This window comes from Panthera pardus, unplaced genomic scaffold (assembly GCF_024362965.1).
Source record: "Panthera pardus isolate Hobbes unplaced genomic scaffold, ASM2436296v1 HiC_scaffold_24, whole genome shotgun sequence".
In the NCBI taxonomy this organism is placed as follows: Eukaryota; Metazoa; Chordata; class Mammalia; order Carnivora; family Felidae; genus Panthera; species Panthera pardus.
This window is the reverse complement of record NW_026526810.1, coordinates 75,669,904-75,684,310: the sequence shown is the minus strand read 5'-3', so window position 1 is coordinate 75,684,310 and position 14,407 is coordinate 75,669,904. Positions and strand designations below refer to the sequence as shown.

Here is a 14,407-nt window from a genome sequence, read left to right as displayed (position 1 = left end):
AGGATTCTATTTTATCCATCTTTGTCTTCCTGGGACCCAGTATAGTGTGTAATACACAACAGGTACACAAGAAGTATTGACCACATGACTGAGTAGAATTGATTCCTAAATACTTTGAACAAAAGGGGATGGTGAAGAATGAAAATTATAGATCATTCTTGACTACAATGGACTTTTCTTTTGACTTCCCGGTTTATTGTGAACTGATGAAGCTTGTTTTTGAAAAAGTTTCTATTAGGTAGATGTAAAGCTTTGGGGGAAAACCACATTCTGAAGCTCTACTTGGAACAATTAAAATTAGTTATTTCATATCAGTCTGAAAGGAACTGAAGTAGATAAGCTCTAGGGTCAGCATATGCCTTGTTCAGCTTTCTTTAAAGGCATGGGGAGTAATAAAGCTTTCCATTTTATCTTCAGTGAAATAATACTGCTGAAATATCACCTCATTTTTGATGTCAGTGATGATTTCTTCTTACCTCCATGATGTCAAAAGGGAATTATTATTATTAGAATGACAGATTACTAATGATGCCGTAAAAAAAGAGGAATAGCCGAAATCATTATAACCCAAACATCCAACATACCCCTTCTCGTCTGAGCCTCACTGTTGGGTACTGTGAACGGAGTCGCTCCGTGATACTACAGCTGTGTAAAAATTATTCTAAGCAGGAAGTAAATCAAGAGCAGGTGCCTATGAATTTTCACTTAGAGAGCACCATCCTTTTAAAGTTTTTAGGACTGGATGGTGTGATTAGGAGGTATGATTTATGTATGCAGGAGGGAAAAGGTTTTTGGGGGCCCCAAATGTCTCATGAGCTGTTGTGGTATATTTCCAGTGGTGCTTTCCCAAGGGGAGACCTGTGTGGGAAGAAGGACTGGACAAGGGGCCTCTCGAGGCTTAGCCTTCTGTCAGCCCTCTATGAGGCAGGGACAGTATGGTCTACTGGTTCTGGACTTCACTCCCTTTCCACCTGCTGACTTGGCTTGCTGTCAATCCACATCGACTTCTGGGTTTTAATTCACTGTGGCTGACCTACAGTGCTCTCTGAGTGCTTGAGAACATGGAGGTACTAGACGCTGCCACTTTGGTGTCCTAAAGATCATACCCACAGAAGTTAACCTTCCTCCACTGTACCAAGGTGCTTGGGATCTGGCAACTGTGGGTCCTCAGACCAGTTCTGAATCAAAGAATCTGTATCATTCTCCAGACCTTTACAGTGGAAAGAGAAAGAAAGATATGTTTCCTAGAGAAGATTGGAGTTTATAACAAAACTATAATTCAAGAATAAGAATGTTTTACATTTCCATGTTACCTTCCTATGAGGGATTTGATGATCAGAGTATTGTTAATTCCATTCAGCATTAAAGACCATTTGCCTAGGACTCAACTGTCTTCAGGGCTATTTCAGGTAGGTTAAAAGTTGCAGTTCCCTTCAACTGGAAACTTACAACCATTTCAGACAATGCTGACAGAGATGTTCACCACTAAGCCAACTGCAAAAAAGAAAAATTAAAGGGGAAGATAGATGAATTTAATAATAATATGTGTTTTATTTGGCATTAAAAGAGGAGTGAGTACATATTGTGTTAAAGTGAGTAAGGAAACAAAAATTTTGCTGCTCATCGAATAAGGCAAGAGATTTACTCTCAAAGTATTATTTTATTTTTGCGCTCAATTTGAGATCTCACTTGATTTCTCCAAGAATGGTCTATTCATAGTTGCTACATAGGACAAGGTACAAAAGTTCGCCAAAGAATTACAGAATCTTCCACAGACCTCTTCTCCCTTGCAGCAGTGATTTGCTTAAATATTTCTTGGAATATTTCCGATTTTCTAGCCAGCATTGGCCATGAGGCAATATGGCAGCTCTTGGTAACTTTGGGTGGCCTTTGCTAGAATTTGCTGGCAGTTTTCACCTCTCTCTTTCCAAGACTGGAGTTGCTCTAAATTAGGCAGACTCTCTATTCCATTCCACTCAGAGAGTCCCAAGGGGCTTTCACCCCAGTGTAGAGAGTAGCACTAAAAAGGATGCAATCTCAACCCACAAATGACTAAAGAGCACTGGAGGCAAATCCTATTGTGTCTTTGTTTTTAGCAAGGAAACAGAAGCCCAGAATAATCAGTGTGTCTGTCCAATGTTGCATGGCAAGCACACAGAAATGTGCTGGCAGAAGGATGACATTTTCTGACTCCCTCACCAGGTGTGCCCCTATGAAGCCAGTCTGTTTTGATGACTTCTACGAGGAGCCATGAGTTTGAAGGACATTTGACAAGGGGCTGTTGAGGACTGTTAAATATATTCAGAACTACCAACTAATAATCAAGTGACTCTTGAGGGTGCTTCCAGAGTTCTAGCCACTAGAATTGGGTACAAGTGGGGTACAAGTTAAATTCACGTTGATTTTTTAAAAAACTGAACACGATAGCATGAAAAAATATGTCTTAAAATATGTCAACCATTAGCACAGCCTTTCTGAAAGAAAAAGGAAGAAACCTTCCACTTATCTTCCCAGCAATTGAGCCCGGAAACTTGAAAAGTTACAGGATCCCAGTGGCTGCACATTCTCATCTCTAAATCCCCCTTTAAGGAACTAGCCTCCTGACGTAAGGAAGGAATATATTCTAGCCTTTGTACAAATGATGTCTGTTATTTATAAATGCATTTTTAAACAGATGTTTCTTGAATTTCTACTAGGTCCCTGAAACCCTTTGCAGGAGCTTCAACTTACACTGTGATGGGGAGATGAATTATACACAGATAAATTTACGACGTAGGGTCAGACTGTGTTAAGTGCTATGAAAAACAATAAGGCAGCAGGATGAAGCAGATGGTGGGGTATGGGGGGGTGTGCTGGAGCTATTTTAGATGGCGTGGTCAGGGAAGTGACATTGGGGCAGAAATCTGGATGAAATGCAAGTGTGGCCCACGGGAATGTGTGAGGACAGTCTACATTCCAGGGAGAATAAAAAGAAGGTATATAACTAGAGTTTAAATAAAAAATCGAAAAATGAAAGAAGAAGGTATAAAAGCTGTGGTGAAATGGAGGTAAAAATACTGCTATCAGTTGGGTGATAACTTACATGGGTTGGTTCTGTAAACCATTGCCAGCAATGAGCTGAAATTGATGTTTCCAATATGTAACTTAAAGATATCCATTGCCCACTGGTAGTTCAGAAACAACACACACATATCCACACACACCCACAGTGGATTGATAATAACAGATGATTTTTTTTTTTAAGTTTATTTATTTATTTTTGAGAGAGAGAGAGAGAGCAAGCATAAGCAGGGGAGGGGCGGAGAGGGAGAGAGAGAATCCCAAGCAGGATCCACCCTGTCAGCTCAGAACCCAAGGCGGGGCTCGAATTCATGAATTGCGAGATCTCATGAATTGCGAGATCTCATGAATTGCGAGATCGTGACCTGAGCAGAAACCCAGAGTCAGATGATTAACTGACTGAGTCACCCAGGTGACCCGATAATACAGATGATTCTTTTAAGTAACAGGCTTGTAAGGCAAAGCACTTTGCAATGGGCCATTCTTTTAGTCTGATGGTGGGAGGGCATTCATAGAGAGATAGGAAAGATGTGACTAGTTCTTTGTCCCTCAAGGAAGTTACTACATAAAAAGATAGGAAGTCCAGAATCCTGGCTCTTTTCCTTTACTGGGAATGAGTCAACACAATTTCTTCTAGAATGTTGTATAGTACGTCTGAGATACAGGTTGGGTTCAAGCCACAGTGGTAGCTTGCCTACCCAGAGGGTTCAATTCATGTGCATATAGATAAGATACTTTAACCAAACTGTAGAGCTTTATGGGTTATAGGAGTCTAGAAGCTCCAGGGATGAACAACATCAAACTGGTCTTGCCTCTACTTCATTTCTTACATTAAAGGGCTGTATTAGCCTTGCCATGAGGCTAAATCAATTCCAAAAAAAACAAAACCAAACAAAAAAACCATGCACCATGTCCCTTTTTTATTAAAGGGACCAATGATGTATTTCAGTCATATTTTGTCTCTTAAATTCAAATAAATATTCAAGACACTTGATCAGGGAGAAATTTCCTAGAAATAAACACATTTTCTACATTCAGAAGAAATCATTCATTATTCTAGAGCTCCTATAATTTGTAGGAAGTAATCTGAAACATAATTGATGAATTACTATTTTCCATAGTTACAAGTGCATATGCAGAGGTGTAGAAGTTAAGATTTTGGACCGTCTAGATCAATTCACAATATGAGTTCCATAAACATTAAGCCTCACATATGGACATGTATTGCATGCTTACTGTGGGTCAGGCATTGGGGTAGTACTCTACCTACATTATGTCGCTGTATCTTACAAGACCCTTATGAAGGAGGTTCTACTGAGACTTAACAAGAGAAGAAATAGATGGTTAAGAAAGTTAAACAATTTACTTAAAATCACTGAGTTAGAAATGACAAGACTAAGTCTGAATCCGCAGCTGTCGGACATCATAGCTCAGTGCTTAATCACTCTTTGGTATAGCAATTTTGAAGGAATGAAGGTCAAACAGAGTAATTTGGAAGCCCTTGCAATCTGTAAAGAGTTATGTACCTGCTACTTCAGACCACTGGATCAAGAGATAACCATTAGGGCATTTCACACATCGAGTGCTGGGTCCAATAAGTGACACACTGCTTACGTTGTTGCCTTTTTATTTCTTCAAGACTGTAAACTTTGCTTTTAAAACTTATTTATTGGGTAAAACTCTCACAATAGATTATATTTAAAGAACTGTCAGATTAAGACTATATTTACAGAGACATTGATGATAATTCTGAAGGGCATTAAAGAGATAACATACAGAGTTGTTAATTTTTGTATCAAAGATGTCATTTTCAAAATGATCACGACTTTCATTATTCTCAGCTACCAAAGGCTCAGAAAGCCAACCTGAAAAGATCCAGCATTAGTCAAATGGGATGCTCGTATTTCTAGCTTCTTTTGAAAATCTCTCTGATGAAAAATGAAGTACCTATAAGTTAGCAACATACTCGGACTGCAGTTATTGACATACGCAGAATTTACAGACACTTCACAGAATGGCTAGTGATTATGCCTCTAGTTGGTAAAATAGTGAGCTGATTAGTCCCAGCAGAAAGGACACATCCCAAGCTAGAACTACTGTCATGCCTTGGTAACGGGAAATAAATTCTTTAAGATCAGAAACAATGTCAGTTGTACTTAAAATGACACCAGGAACCACATTGAAATGGACAATTGTGGGGAGGTGAGCAGGGAGTAAAAAGAGATAATAGGATTTAAAAAATTTGATGTTATTGGTTCTCTATTCTATTTGCATTTTTCATCAGGATAACCTCTGCCTGTAAGTTCTACCCTGGAAATTTTTTTTCTCCTTCAATTTATTCTGGGTGTCTGGGTTGATTGAAAGGCAATGAATGCATAGTCTTAGAAAGCCTGAATGGGTTGACAGAATTTTTGGTGTCTCTGAAAATTCATCTATCGATTTGACAAGACAGTTACATTTTGTGCAGTTTGGAAGACTGTAGTCATCATTTCAAGACAACACAAAGCCGAAGCAAAGGCTTCGGGAGAAGTACTGATATGTCTGGACATTTGGAACATCTCTGAATCTCAGATGGGGAAAAGCATCCAGGTAGCACCTAGTCTGTCCACAACTGACTAGGAGGCAGAGAGACCCCTAACTGATAAGTTTAGTGTGTGCTCTTAGAAATATCCAGGGAAGGACTACTATCACACTGCCCCTTAAATAAGTGCTAGGCATACCTCTAAGCTATACTTTTCCTGCTACAGTTAAAACTCACTGCATATGGAGTGACTGGGTGGCTCAGTCAGTTAAGCATTGGATTCTTAGTTTTGGCTCAGGTTGTGAGCTCATGATTTGTGAGTTCAAGCCCCATGTTGGGCTCTGGGCTCTCTCTGTGTATGGAGACTTGGGATCCTCTCTCTTTCTTTCTCTCTCTCTCTCTCTCTCTCCCCCCCCCCCTCCTGCTCGCCCTCTTAAATAAGTGAATAAACTTTAAAAATACATATATAAAAAATGTTTAAAACTCATTGCATACAGTTATCCACTTGGGCAAAGAAAGAACCAACTCCTTGTAATAACACTTCTCTTATCTTTAGCAATCTTTGTGAGAAATGATGGGGTTTACTGGAAGGCAGGGTATCAGCAAATACTGTTCTAATTTTCAGAAAGAGTCTCAAAGTATTAATATCCAGAAAAATATCCTTTAAAGATGATTTAATAGAAAGAAAATGGTAAATCACCAAATGCCAATATGAAATCATGATGAATAAGTGACGTCAAAAAATGACTTGATTTTTTGTTTTCTGAAAGGAATCTCTCACTGACGGCTCAAGGGAATGTTGTAGATGTGGTACAATCTGATTTTAGCAAGGAACTGGTAAAGAAGAACAATATCCTGGCAGGCAAGATAAAGGCATGTGAGACAGATCATGGTATAGTCAATTTGGGTCATAGCTATTCCAATGGTTACATCTAAAAGACACTGACGTTAACTAGCAGGGGCTCTAGTAGTATGTTATACGTCTCAGTACTGTCAACATTTTCATTGTTACCATAGGGGGAAAAAAAAGAGAACATGCAATTTAATTCAACTAACATTTACTGAGTGGCAACTACAAGCAGCATACTGTGCTGAGGGGAGAAAGTAGAGTAAGAAATTACCCAGTATCCAATGCAGTATATTGGAAAGAAGAAGGCATTTGAAATCTGAAGATCTGGATATTTCTGTTTTGTTATTTACCACTTATGTGACCCTAGACAAGTCAATTCATATTTCTGTGTCTCATTTTAACCTATTTTCAAGTTAGGAAAATAGACATAATTACCTAAAAGAATTATTGTGAAGGTCATATGAAATTATAGATAATACTTCACAAAAAGGAGAGAAGATGCTTAACTGAGCATGTGTTACCTCTTTTAACCCGTAGGAAACTTCTTCAGGTTATATATTATGATTTACAGGTGAGAAAACTGAGGCACAGAGAGCTGAAATCTTAAAGCTGTTGTAGCACAGAGGAAAAGGAAATAGGGGAATCAAAGGAGATGAAAAAAAAAAAACCCTAATATCTCAGTGATGCCATATTGGTTGTGTAAGAATTTTCCAGATGCATGTGTAGCAGAAAGGCATCTTAAGAAAAGAAAACAGCATGGCCAAAAGCATAACAGTGTGAATATTTAAAGTATATTTCAGGAAAGATGACTGGACAGATTTTACCAGAGCATCAGTAGTAACAGTTCCAGGAAAGAATGATGGAGGGGCAGCTGGGTGGTTCAGTCGGTTAAGTGTCCGACTTTGGCTCGGGTCATGATCTCACGGTTCGTGGGTTTGAGCCCCATGTTGGCTTCTGTGCTGACAGTTCGGAGCCTGGAGCCTACTGTGGATTCTGTGTCTCCCTCTCTCTCTGCCCCTCCCTCACTAGTACTTTATCTCTCAAAAAAAAAAAAAAAAAGAGTAATAATGGTGGAGATGGCAGTAGAAAATGTAAGCTGGTACCAGATCTTGAATATGTTGATCCTATGAACCAGTGATGATTTAGGAGAAGGAAACATGATGGAGGCTTTGGGAAGATATTCCAGGGAGCAGGGTGCAGAATGGAATGGAGAAGCAAAACTTTTTGGGAGGTAATTTGGGAATTCCTTACAACAGATCCAGAAAAAGGCATTAAGCTAGAAGATTGGAAATAGAGATAGGTGGAGTCAACCAGTTTTGGCGGCACATTAAAGTGGTGGATGATCAAGAGGGAGAGAGATCGATATCTTAGTTACTGTGGACTTTATTAGCAAAGCAAACCAAGCACTAAAATTCCAGATGATTGGAACTGAACTGTAAGTAATAATTTCCTTCTAGTTTGCTATCGTCTTGAGAGTTCTCGATATACACATTCCGTTAAGAATACATTGCATATGAAAATCCTTCAACTTTAAAATTTACCTCGCTGTGATATTGACATTGAAATCCTAGTGATGTAACTTGCCCACCTAAGTGAATAGGAAGAAAAGGAGGACCATTTACCACTGAAAATAACTCTTAACTATAGATATAATTTTTAAATATTAGGTCTAATTTTTATTAAAAAATATTTTCTAAGAAATACTTTTTCAGAAGATTATCTGCATAAGGCGATCAAAGTGTAAAAAAACTTGGTTTTGGGAACACCTGGATGGCTCAGTTAGTTAAGCGTCTGACTCTTGGTTTTGGCTCAGGTCATGATCTCACAGTTGGTGGGTTCAAGCCCCCTATATGGCTCTGTGCTGACAGTGTGGAGCCTGCTTGGGATTCTCTCTCTCTCCCTCTCTCTGCTCCTCCCCTACTCTCTCTCTCTCGCTCTCTCTCTCACCCCTTCTCTCAAAATCAATCAACTTAAAAAAATTTCTTTTTTTTAAATTTTGGTTTTGTATTTTGTCACTCTAGGAGTTGATATTTTTTGGAACAGGACTTCAATATATATTAACACTAAATGAATAAAAGGGAAGGAAAAATGAGGAGGAAGGAAAGAACTATTGTAATTTTGGTGAAATACGTTCTGGGAGGTGCACTAATTTGTTTTTTTAATAAGAACCAAAGATGTCCTCATATTAAATAAGATTTTGTAACCTGAGATCACTGGATTCACCTCAGGGATTCAAGAACTTACTGATGCAAAATGAATTTACCTTGGGAGAGGCTCTACAGATGTAATCAAAACATTAAAAGGATTTATGACACCCCAAATAAAACAAATTACTAGTAAAATCAGGGAAGTGTCTTTTCTCACAGAACAGATACAACCATGAATTGCAACAAATGAACAAGTTCTAATTTAAAAGGCAGCTCCGTGCTTAGAGAAGGCAAAGAGTTTTCTTTAGCTAATTAGCATCCTCTCATTTTTTTTTTGCTTTTGTTACTTCACGTCTAGATACAGGTATTCTTAGAGCTGAGGTATATCGGCAATCCTTATAAACTAGTGAACCTACAAATTGTTTTCTCTATTACTTATGGTTTCTGACTCTATATTATAAGGAGACGGGATAGGTTACAGAAATCATTTAGTTGGACACTTAGCTACGGGCAAATCCATACCCAAATCATCCCAGATAGGGGCTGTTTTTATTTTTATTTATTTTTAAATTAATTAATTAATTTTTTAAAAATCCGGACTTCCCTTCTCCTCCCTTAGTAATCTGTTCATATATGTCATAGCAGGAACCCTCGGCATTTGAGGATTTTCACCTGTGCGGTGAATTGAGCGACATTCTCAGCATTATGTAAACATGACAGAGATTCTCTCCCTTTGTCTCTGTTTCCCAGCCCAGGATGCTCTGCTGTGCCATTAGAGTTAGGACATCATAATGTGTGTGCATAAAAACTCCAGAAATGACAGTGGTGCTGGTGGGCATTTAAGAGTAGATTAGAAAACTGACAGTCCCATGCTAACGGAAACTATTCTCCAAAGACAGGAGCTAAGGAGGCGACCCAATTAGTCTTTACTTCTCTAATTTCCCTGATTACATATCTCCTTTTACCCCCTGTGCTATACCTAGTAAGTTCCCCCAGACATAGACCTAATCTAGAAGGCAGAATATTGACGCAGTGCAATTTAAAGGAGAGCTGTGTTATGCTAAGATATGTGGCCAACAATGGGGCCTACACAACAAGAAGCCCCTGAGGCATAAAAAGTGGCTGGTCCAGATAACGTGCTACAGTGGATTTCAAAGTAAATGAGGACAGAGACAACTAAATGTCAGCTCGAGGCTGGGAAACTTCATTGGCATGAGGGCAACTTTCCTGAGGCCCAGGGAGCAGAAGCAACAGTGGCCTATATCACACTTGATGCCTGAATTCGCAGACTCAGAGTGGCTCTTCTTTGGCTAGAATTCTTGGTTATAGGTACCTGGGTGGGTGTTAAAATCCCTGGGAAGGAAGGTAAATCTCTGCGAATCTCCATCAAGGAGTGCTGTCGGATATGCAGAGCCACAAAGAGAAGGTCTTAATCAGGCCAAGAGGTTTTTCTTTTCAAAATGTAGACAAATTTTCCGTATGTTGAGGTCTAGCTCATGCTGAGCTTTTCTGTGGACTTGATCTGTTAAGCATTGACACCGAGGGTGGAGAGGGCAGGCTCTGGAGCCTCACTGCCTGGCCAATCCTGGCTCCTCAGTAGCTACTTAAGATCTATGCCAACATGGGCCAATACTGAGCCTATTAAAGCCTCAGTTTCACCACCTGCACAATGGGCATAATGATAGAATGTGAAGTTTGAACAACGCCTGGCACAGAGGAAGGTTTTAAATGCTGTACGGATTGGATAAGATACGAGGTGTTTGGCAAAGTACTCGTGGCAGAGTCCATGTTTAACAAGTGTTATCTTTGCTGCTATTATTACTGCCAGTGATAATAACAACACTAAAGAAAGCGTGGCAGGTAAGATGATGGACCAAGGCAGAAAAGTTGCATATGCCAAGGTCACAGGAAAACTGGAGAGAAGTATAATGACCTGCACTGGGCATGGCTTAACATCTTGGAGCTTTATGGGAAAAGAAAGGAGCAAACAATGGTAATAAATTAAGAGGAATATTGGGAGTATGGTGAAATTATCATCACTGCTTCTTTTTATTTGTGCTTATTGTGTGGTGCTGGGGTGATTACCAGTTTTATTTGAATGTTTTATAAGCTGTTAGATTTATTTACTGAGAATGAACAGATAAATAGGGATGTTATTCAGCTGTGTGTCATGTCATGGCTTCTCATCAGCTCTTCTGCTAACTTGCAGACAAGGTTAATTAACGAGGCAAGGGCATCGTGGAGGAGGAGGGGTAGAGCTGGATCTGTTGAACGGTTCATCCTATTGGGCGAAGACGGGATGAATCAACTCTCACGTTAGCACTCCTGGGCAGGGGGTAAGGTACTGGATGGAGACTTTCGTGAAGTCTTGAGAAAGACGGTCTGACAGGGTATGTCAGAGGAGTATGATCACTTTAACACCACAGGGTTTGATGGAAGCCAGAATAACTTCTTTTTTCCAGTCCTGGATGTTCATGGTTGTCCCTTTTCATATTTTATTTCTTGAAGGTGCCTTCTTATAGCAAGGTGTCTTTAATCCTAAACCCAAGGAGCTTTGGAAACACTGTTGTTCCGTTTCCATAGTGGTCCTGCTCTCACTTACCACTCATAGGTGACAGTCACCTCCTCAGCTGGATGTTCCGCGACTCTCGTATCCAAAGTGGTCCCCACCAGCCACACTCACCACCTTTGCTTTACTCTCAGCAAAATAGTTAGCCTAGTGGTTCAGTGCATAGGGCATGGAGCCAGACTCACAGAGTTCAAAGCCCAGCCCTGTCCCTCTGATGTGTGAAGTTGGGTATGTTGATTAACCTCTAGCCTTATTTTCTTTACCTGTAGAGTGGGAACAATAAAAATACCTTCTTCAAGGATAGTTGTGAGTTGCATAGACGCTGCATCATGCTGAGCATATTGTAATATGCATAAGTAGTAGTTACTGTTAGTTTGGACTTTATTGCTGTCTGAAATCACCTTCTTTATTTGTTGTTATTGTCTGTCTCCCGCTGTTAGAATCTAAGTACCATGAAAGCAGGGACTTTTTACTGTTTAATGCTGGATTACGGGATCTAGAACAGGCTCCAGACTGGTAACTCAATAAAAATTTGTTGAATGATCTATTAATATTTAAGAAATGATCCTGTCCAATTTCAGGTCATGCAGCAAAAACCGCTTTACTGAGCTGACCAAATGGCAAAACAAAAAGAATGCAAGCTACCTGGTCTCTTGCCTGGACTGAAATACAGAGCATTTCTCCACTTGCACAGCCCACTTTTTTGCAGATTCCAAATTTTGCAAGGCTTTATGATCTCTAGTTGGTCATGTGAAAGCAGTCATTTTTTATCATTCAAAAAATTAAATTTTCTAATGATACTGAAATATACTCCATATTACGTTTTCTAACTACACGTTACCTGTCCTACTCTTCCTCTTTCCTGGGACATGCCCCCTACAAAGCAGTAAAAACCACTAAAAGCGACAAACTAAAAGCTGAAAGACAGAAAACAGGTGAAAGGAAGCCTTACAGCTCCTAAAACTAGAATGGATCTTTCTCGCATTAAAATGACACTAAGCGCTACACCTGTAGTTTGCTTGTAGAAATTTCAAACTTGCTAATGCTTTAATAACGAATAAATGTATTGTGTTCAGGAAGGCAGGAAAAATAAAAATAGTCCCGAGGATAGAGTCTGGATTTTTCCCTCCACGGTATCCCTTTGTAACAGGCCTCTGAAGGGTAAAGCGCCTGTAGGCAGAGCCGCCCTGAGCCTCTCCTTCGCTTCGAACCCTGTTAAAGGTTAAGGGTACGTTCCACCTGTGCCTTTCCGAAGGTAGGCCAGCTCAGCTAAAGGTCGTTCATGGAAACGCCTGCTTCCCCACCTCCTTCCTCTTTGTCTCTGAAGAATTCATGTCAGAAAGAGTACCTGGTTCTGACTTTCATGCAGCTGCTGGTTTCTGGTGACTTGTATACGGTTTTTAAGCCCAACGACTTAATGACTATTACCATCCCTGACAATGCTACGGTAACCCTACAGAACCGAGTTGTCAGAAACTCTCAACCCTAAATTGGAAGAGGTCATGCCAGCCACATCTACAGTCCATTCTGTTGCTGTTGGTCCTCCCATATACAGTAAATGTTGTTTGAGAGACGGGTTGGTGTGTTGTAAAATTGATAAGATTCAGGTTGCCAAAGGCGTGTCATAAATTTCATAGGTCTTAATTTATGTTGCTATGGTAACTGAAGTGTTGGAATTTCCCGAGATTAGGAGGCTTTATATTCTTACCCTTAAAAGGACGATAATGTAGATTATGACTCCAGACTTGGTCCTTGCTGTTGTGGGGAACATGTACTCTGTATGTTGAGCGTCCTGTGTCTGCCAAGGTATGACCGATGTGGAGTAAGTGTAATTACAATGAAGAGTCCTGATGCCTAACCTGATTTTCTTTTTTACACGTATGAGTCTGGGCAGCCAAGATATTATTAAAATGGACAGTCTTTACCGAAAGAGAAAGGGGGAATTTGAAGAGAGAAGTGGAATTCCTCTAGTCATTCTAGAACACTCACCTTAAGGACCGCTATGAATTTGGTTCACTTTCTCCATCAAAGTGAATTTCTAGCGAGTGCTGAAGACCCTGGTGCATTATTAACAAGTGTTTCAGGAAAAGACACCATATTGAGGCATTTAGTGCCTCAGCAATGTCTGAAGTGAGAACGAGTCATGTAATGAAGCCCCTACCTTGAGACGGGAAAACCACTAAGAATCCTACGGGCTGCTCAAGATCATAGGCGTTAATTATGTGGTCCCAAAGCAGCTGGGAAACTCCATGCAAGTGACCTAGGATTGACCTGAGACAGAAATATTTCCCTTGCCCGAGCCCAGCTTACCTTATATCCTGATGATTTGATGTGCACGCCACGTTTGGTCAGAGTAGATTTCATTCGGATGAAAAAGGAACGTTCAAGGGTGTTGTCAGTGGTTAGCAGACTGGGGCTGGTTGACTCCACTGAAGAATACAAAAATATATACACACATGATTTAGATGTCTACACAGCCCCTCACAGCTACTGCTCAGGTGCAATCCTTGGGTTCACTAAACATAAGTGACAGGTGCTAAGAGCATGGTAATCCATTTACTTCATTTAGAAAATGTTTACTTTGCAGAAAATAAAAAAGAAAAATTAATGAATCCAAAGTAACTCTGTTCCAGTTTCCAGCAGGAGCTTTTCAGACCTTTTAACTCCCTAAGTAGGGCCTAAAGTATGAGGTAATGGTAGCCTACCTTGCCACTTGGCCTGTGCACATGGAGAGAATAGTCATGAACATGGAGGACACTATAGATTTATGGAATCAACCAAGACTGCAGCAGAGAGGCTTCTGATGAAGAGTAAGGATAACTTGCTCTTTGTTTTCCCTGTGAATCCCTTCTCGTAACATTTGCCCACTGGGCAGCTCTGAGAAGCAAGAAACCATCTCCTGGCCAGTGTCCTTGCCCTCCTGAGTCAGTTTTCTTCATTGTGGGGAATAAGAAAGCATAAAGTTTTCTCAACTGACTTACGATAGAGGGCTTAGAATGGAATGTATAGACAGAGACAAGTAAAGACCACCACCAACATCGATTGTCCTTTCTTGTCACTAATGGCAGCTTGCTCCCTGCCCTAATCTGAACAGGATATTAACAAAGAATAGTCTCCTCCCTGAAGCAAGACAGTTGCTCTTTCCCTTTATACATTTTTAGACTAAGTGGAATACTTCTTTACTTCTGAAACTTAAAATGGTAGTTTGCAGACTTGTTGATCTAAAAACACCCGTATGCAAACAGGCCACGAGGCAACAT

General features: G+C 40.1%; 1 protein-coding gene and 1 long non-coding RNA gene across 10 annotated transcripts in view; one reads left to right on the top strand and one right to left on the bottom strand.

Annotated features, from left to right (window-relative positions):
* NPAS3 (neuronal PAS domain protein 3) overlaps positions 1-14,407 on the bottom strand; it is an 857,733-nt gene that overhangs the window by 54,583 nt on the left and 788,743 nt on the right. For all 9 annotated transcript variants that reach the window (XM_053889336.1, XM_053889339.1, XM_053889341.1 and 6 more), the window contains one exon: positions 13,458-13,576. In XM_053889336.1, coding sequence (XP_053745311.1) covers positions 13,458-13,576 — 119 coding nt within the window. The remainder of the gene's footprint in view (positions 1-13,457; positions 13,577-14,407) is intronic.
* LOC109254305 (uncharacterized) overlaps positions 1-14,407 on the top strand; it is a 212,729-nt gene that overhangs the window by 124,002 nt on the left and 74,320 nt on the right. The gene's annotated exons all lie outside the window — the stretch shown is intronic.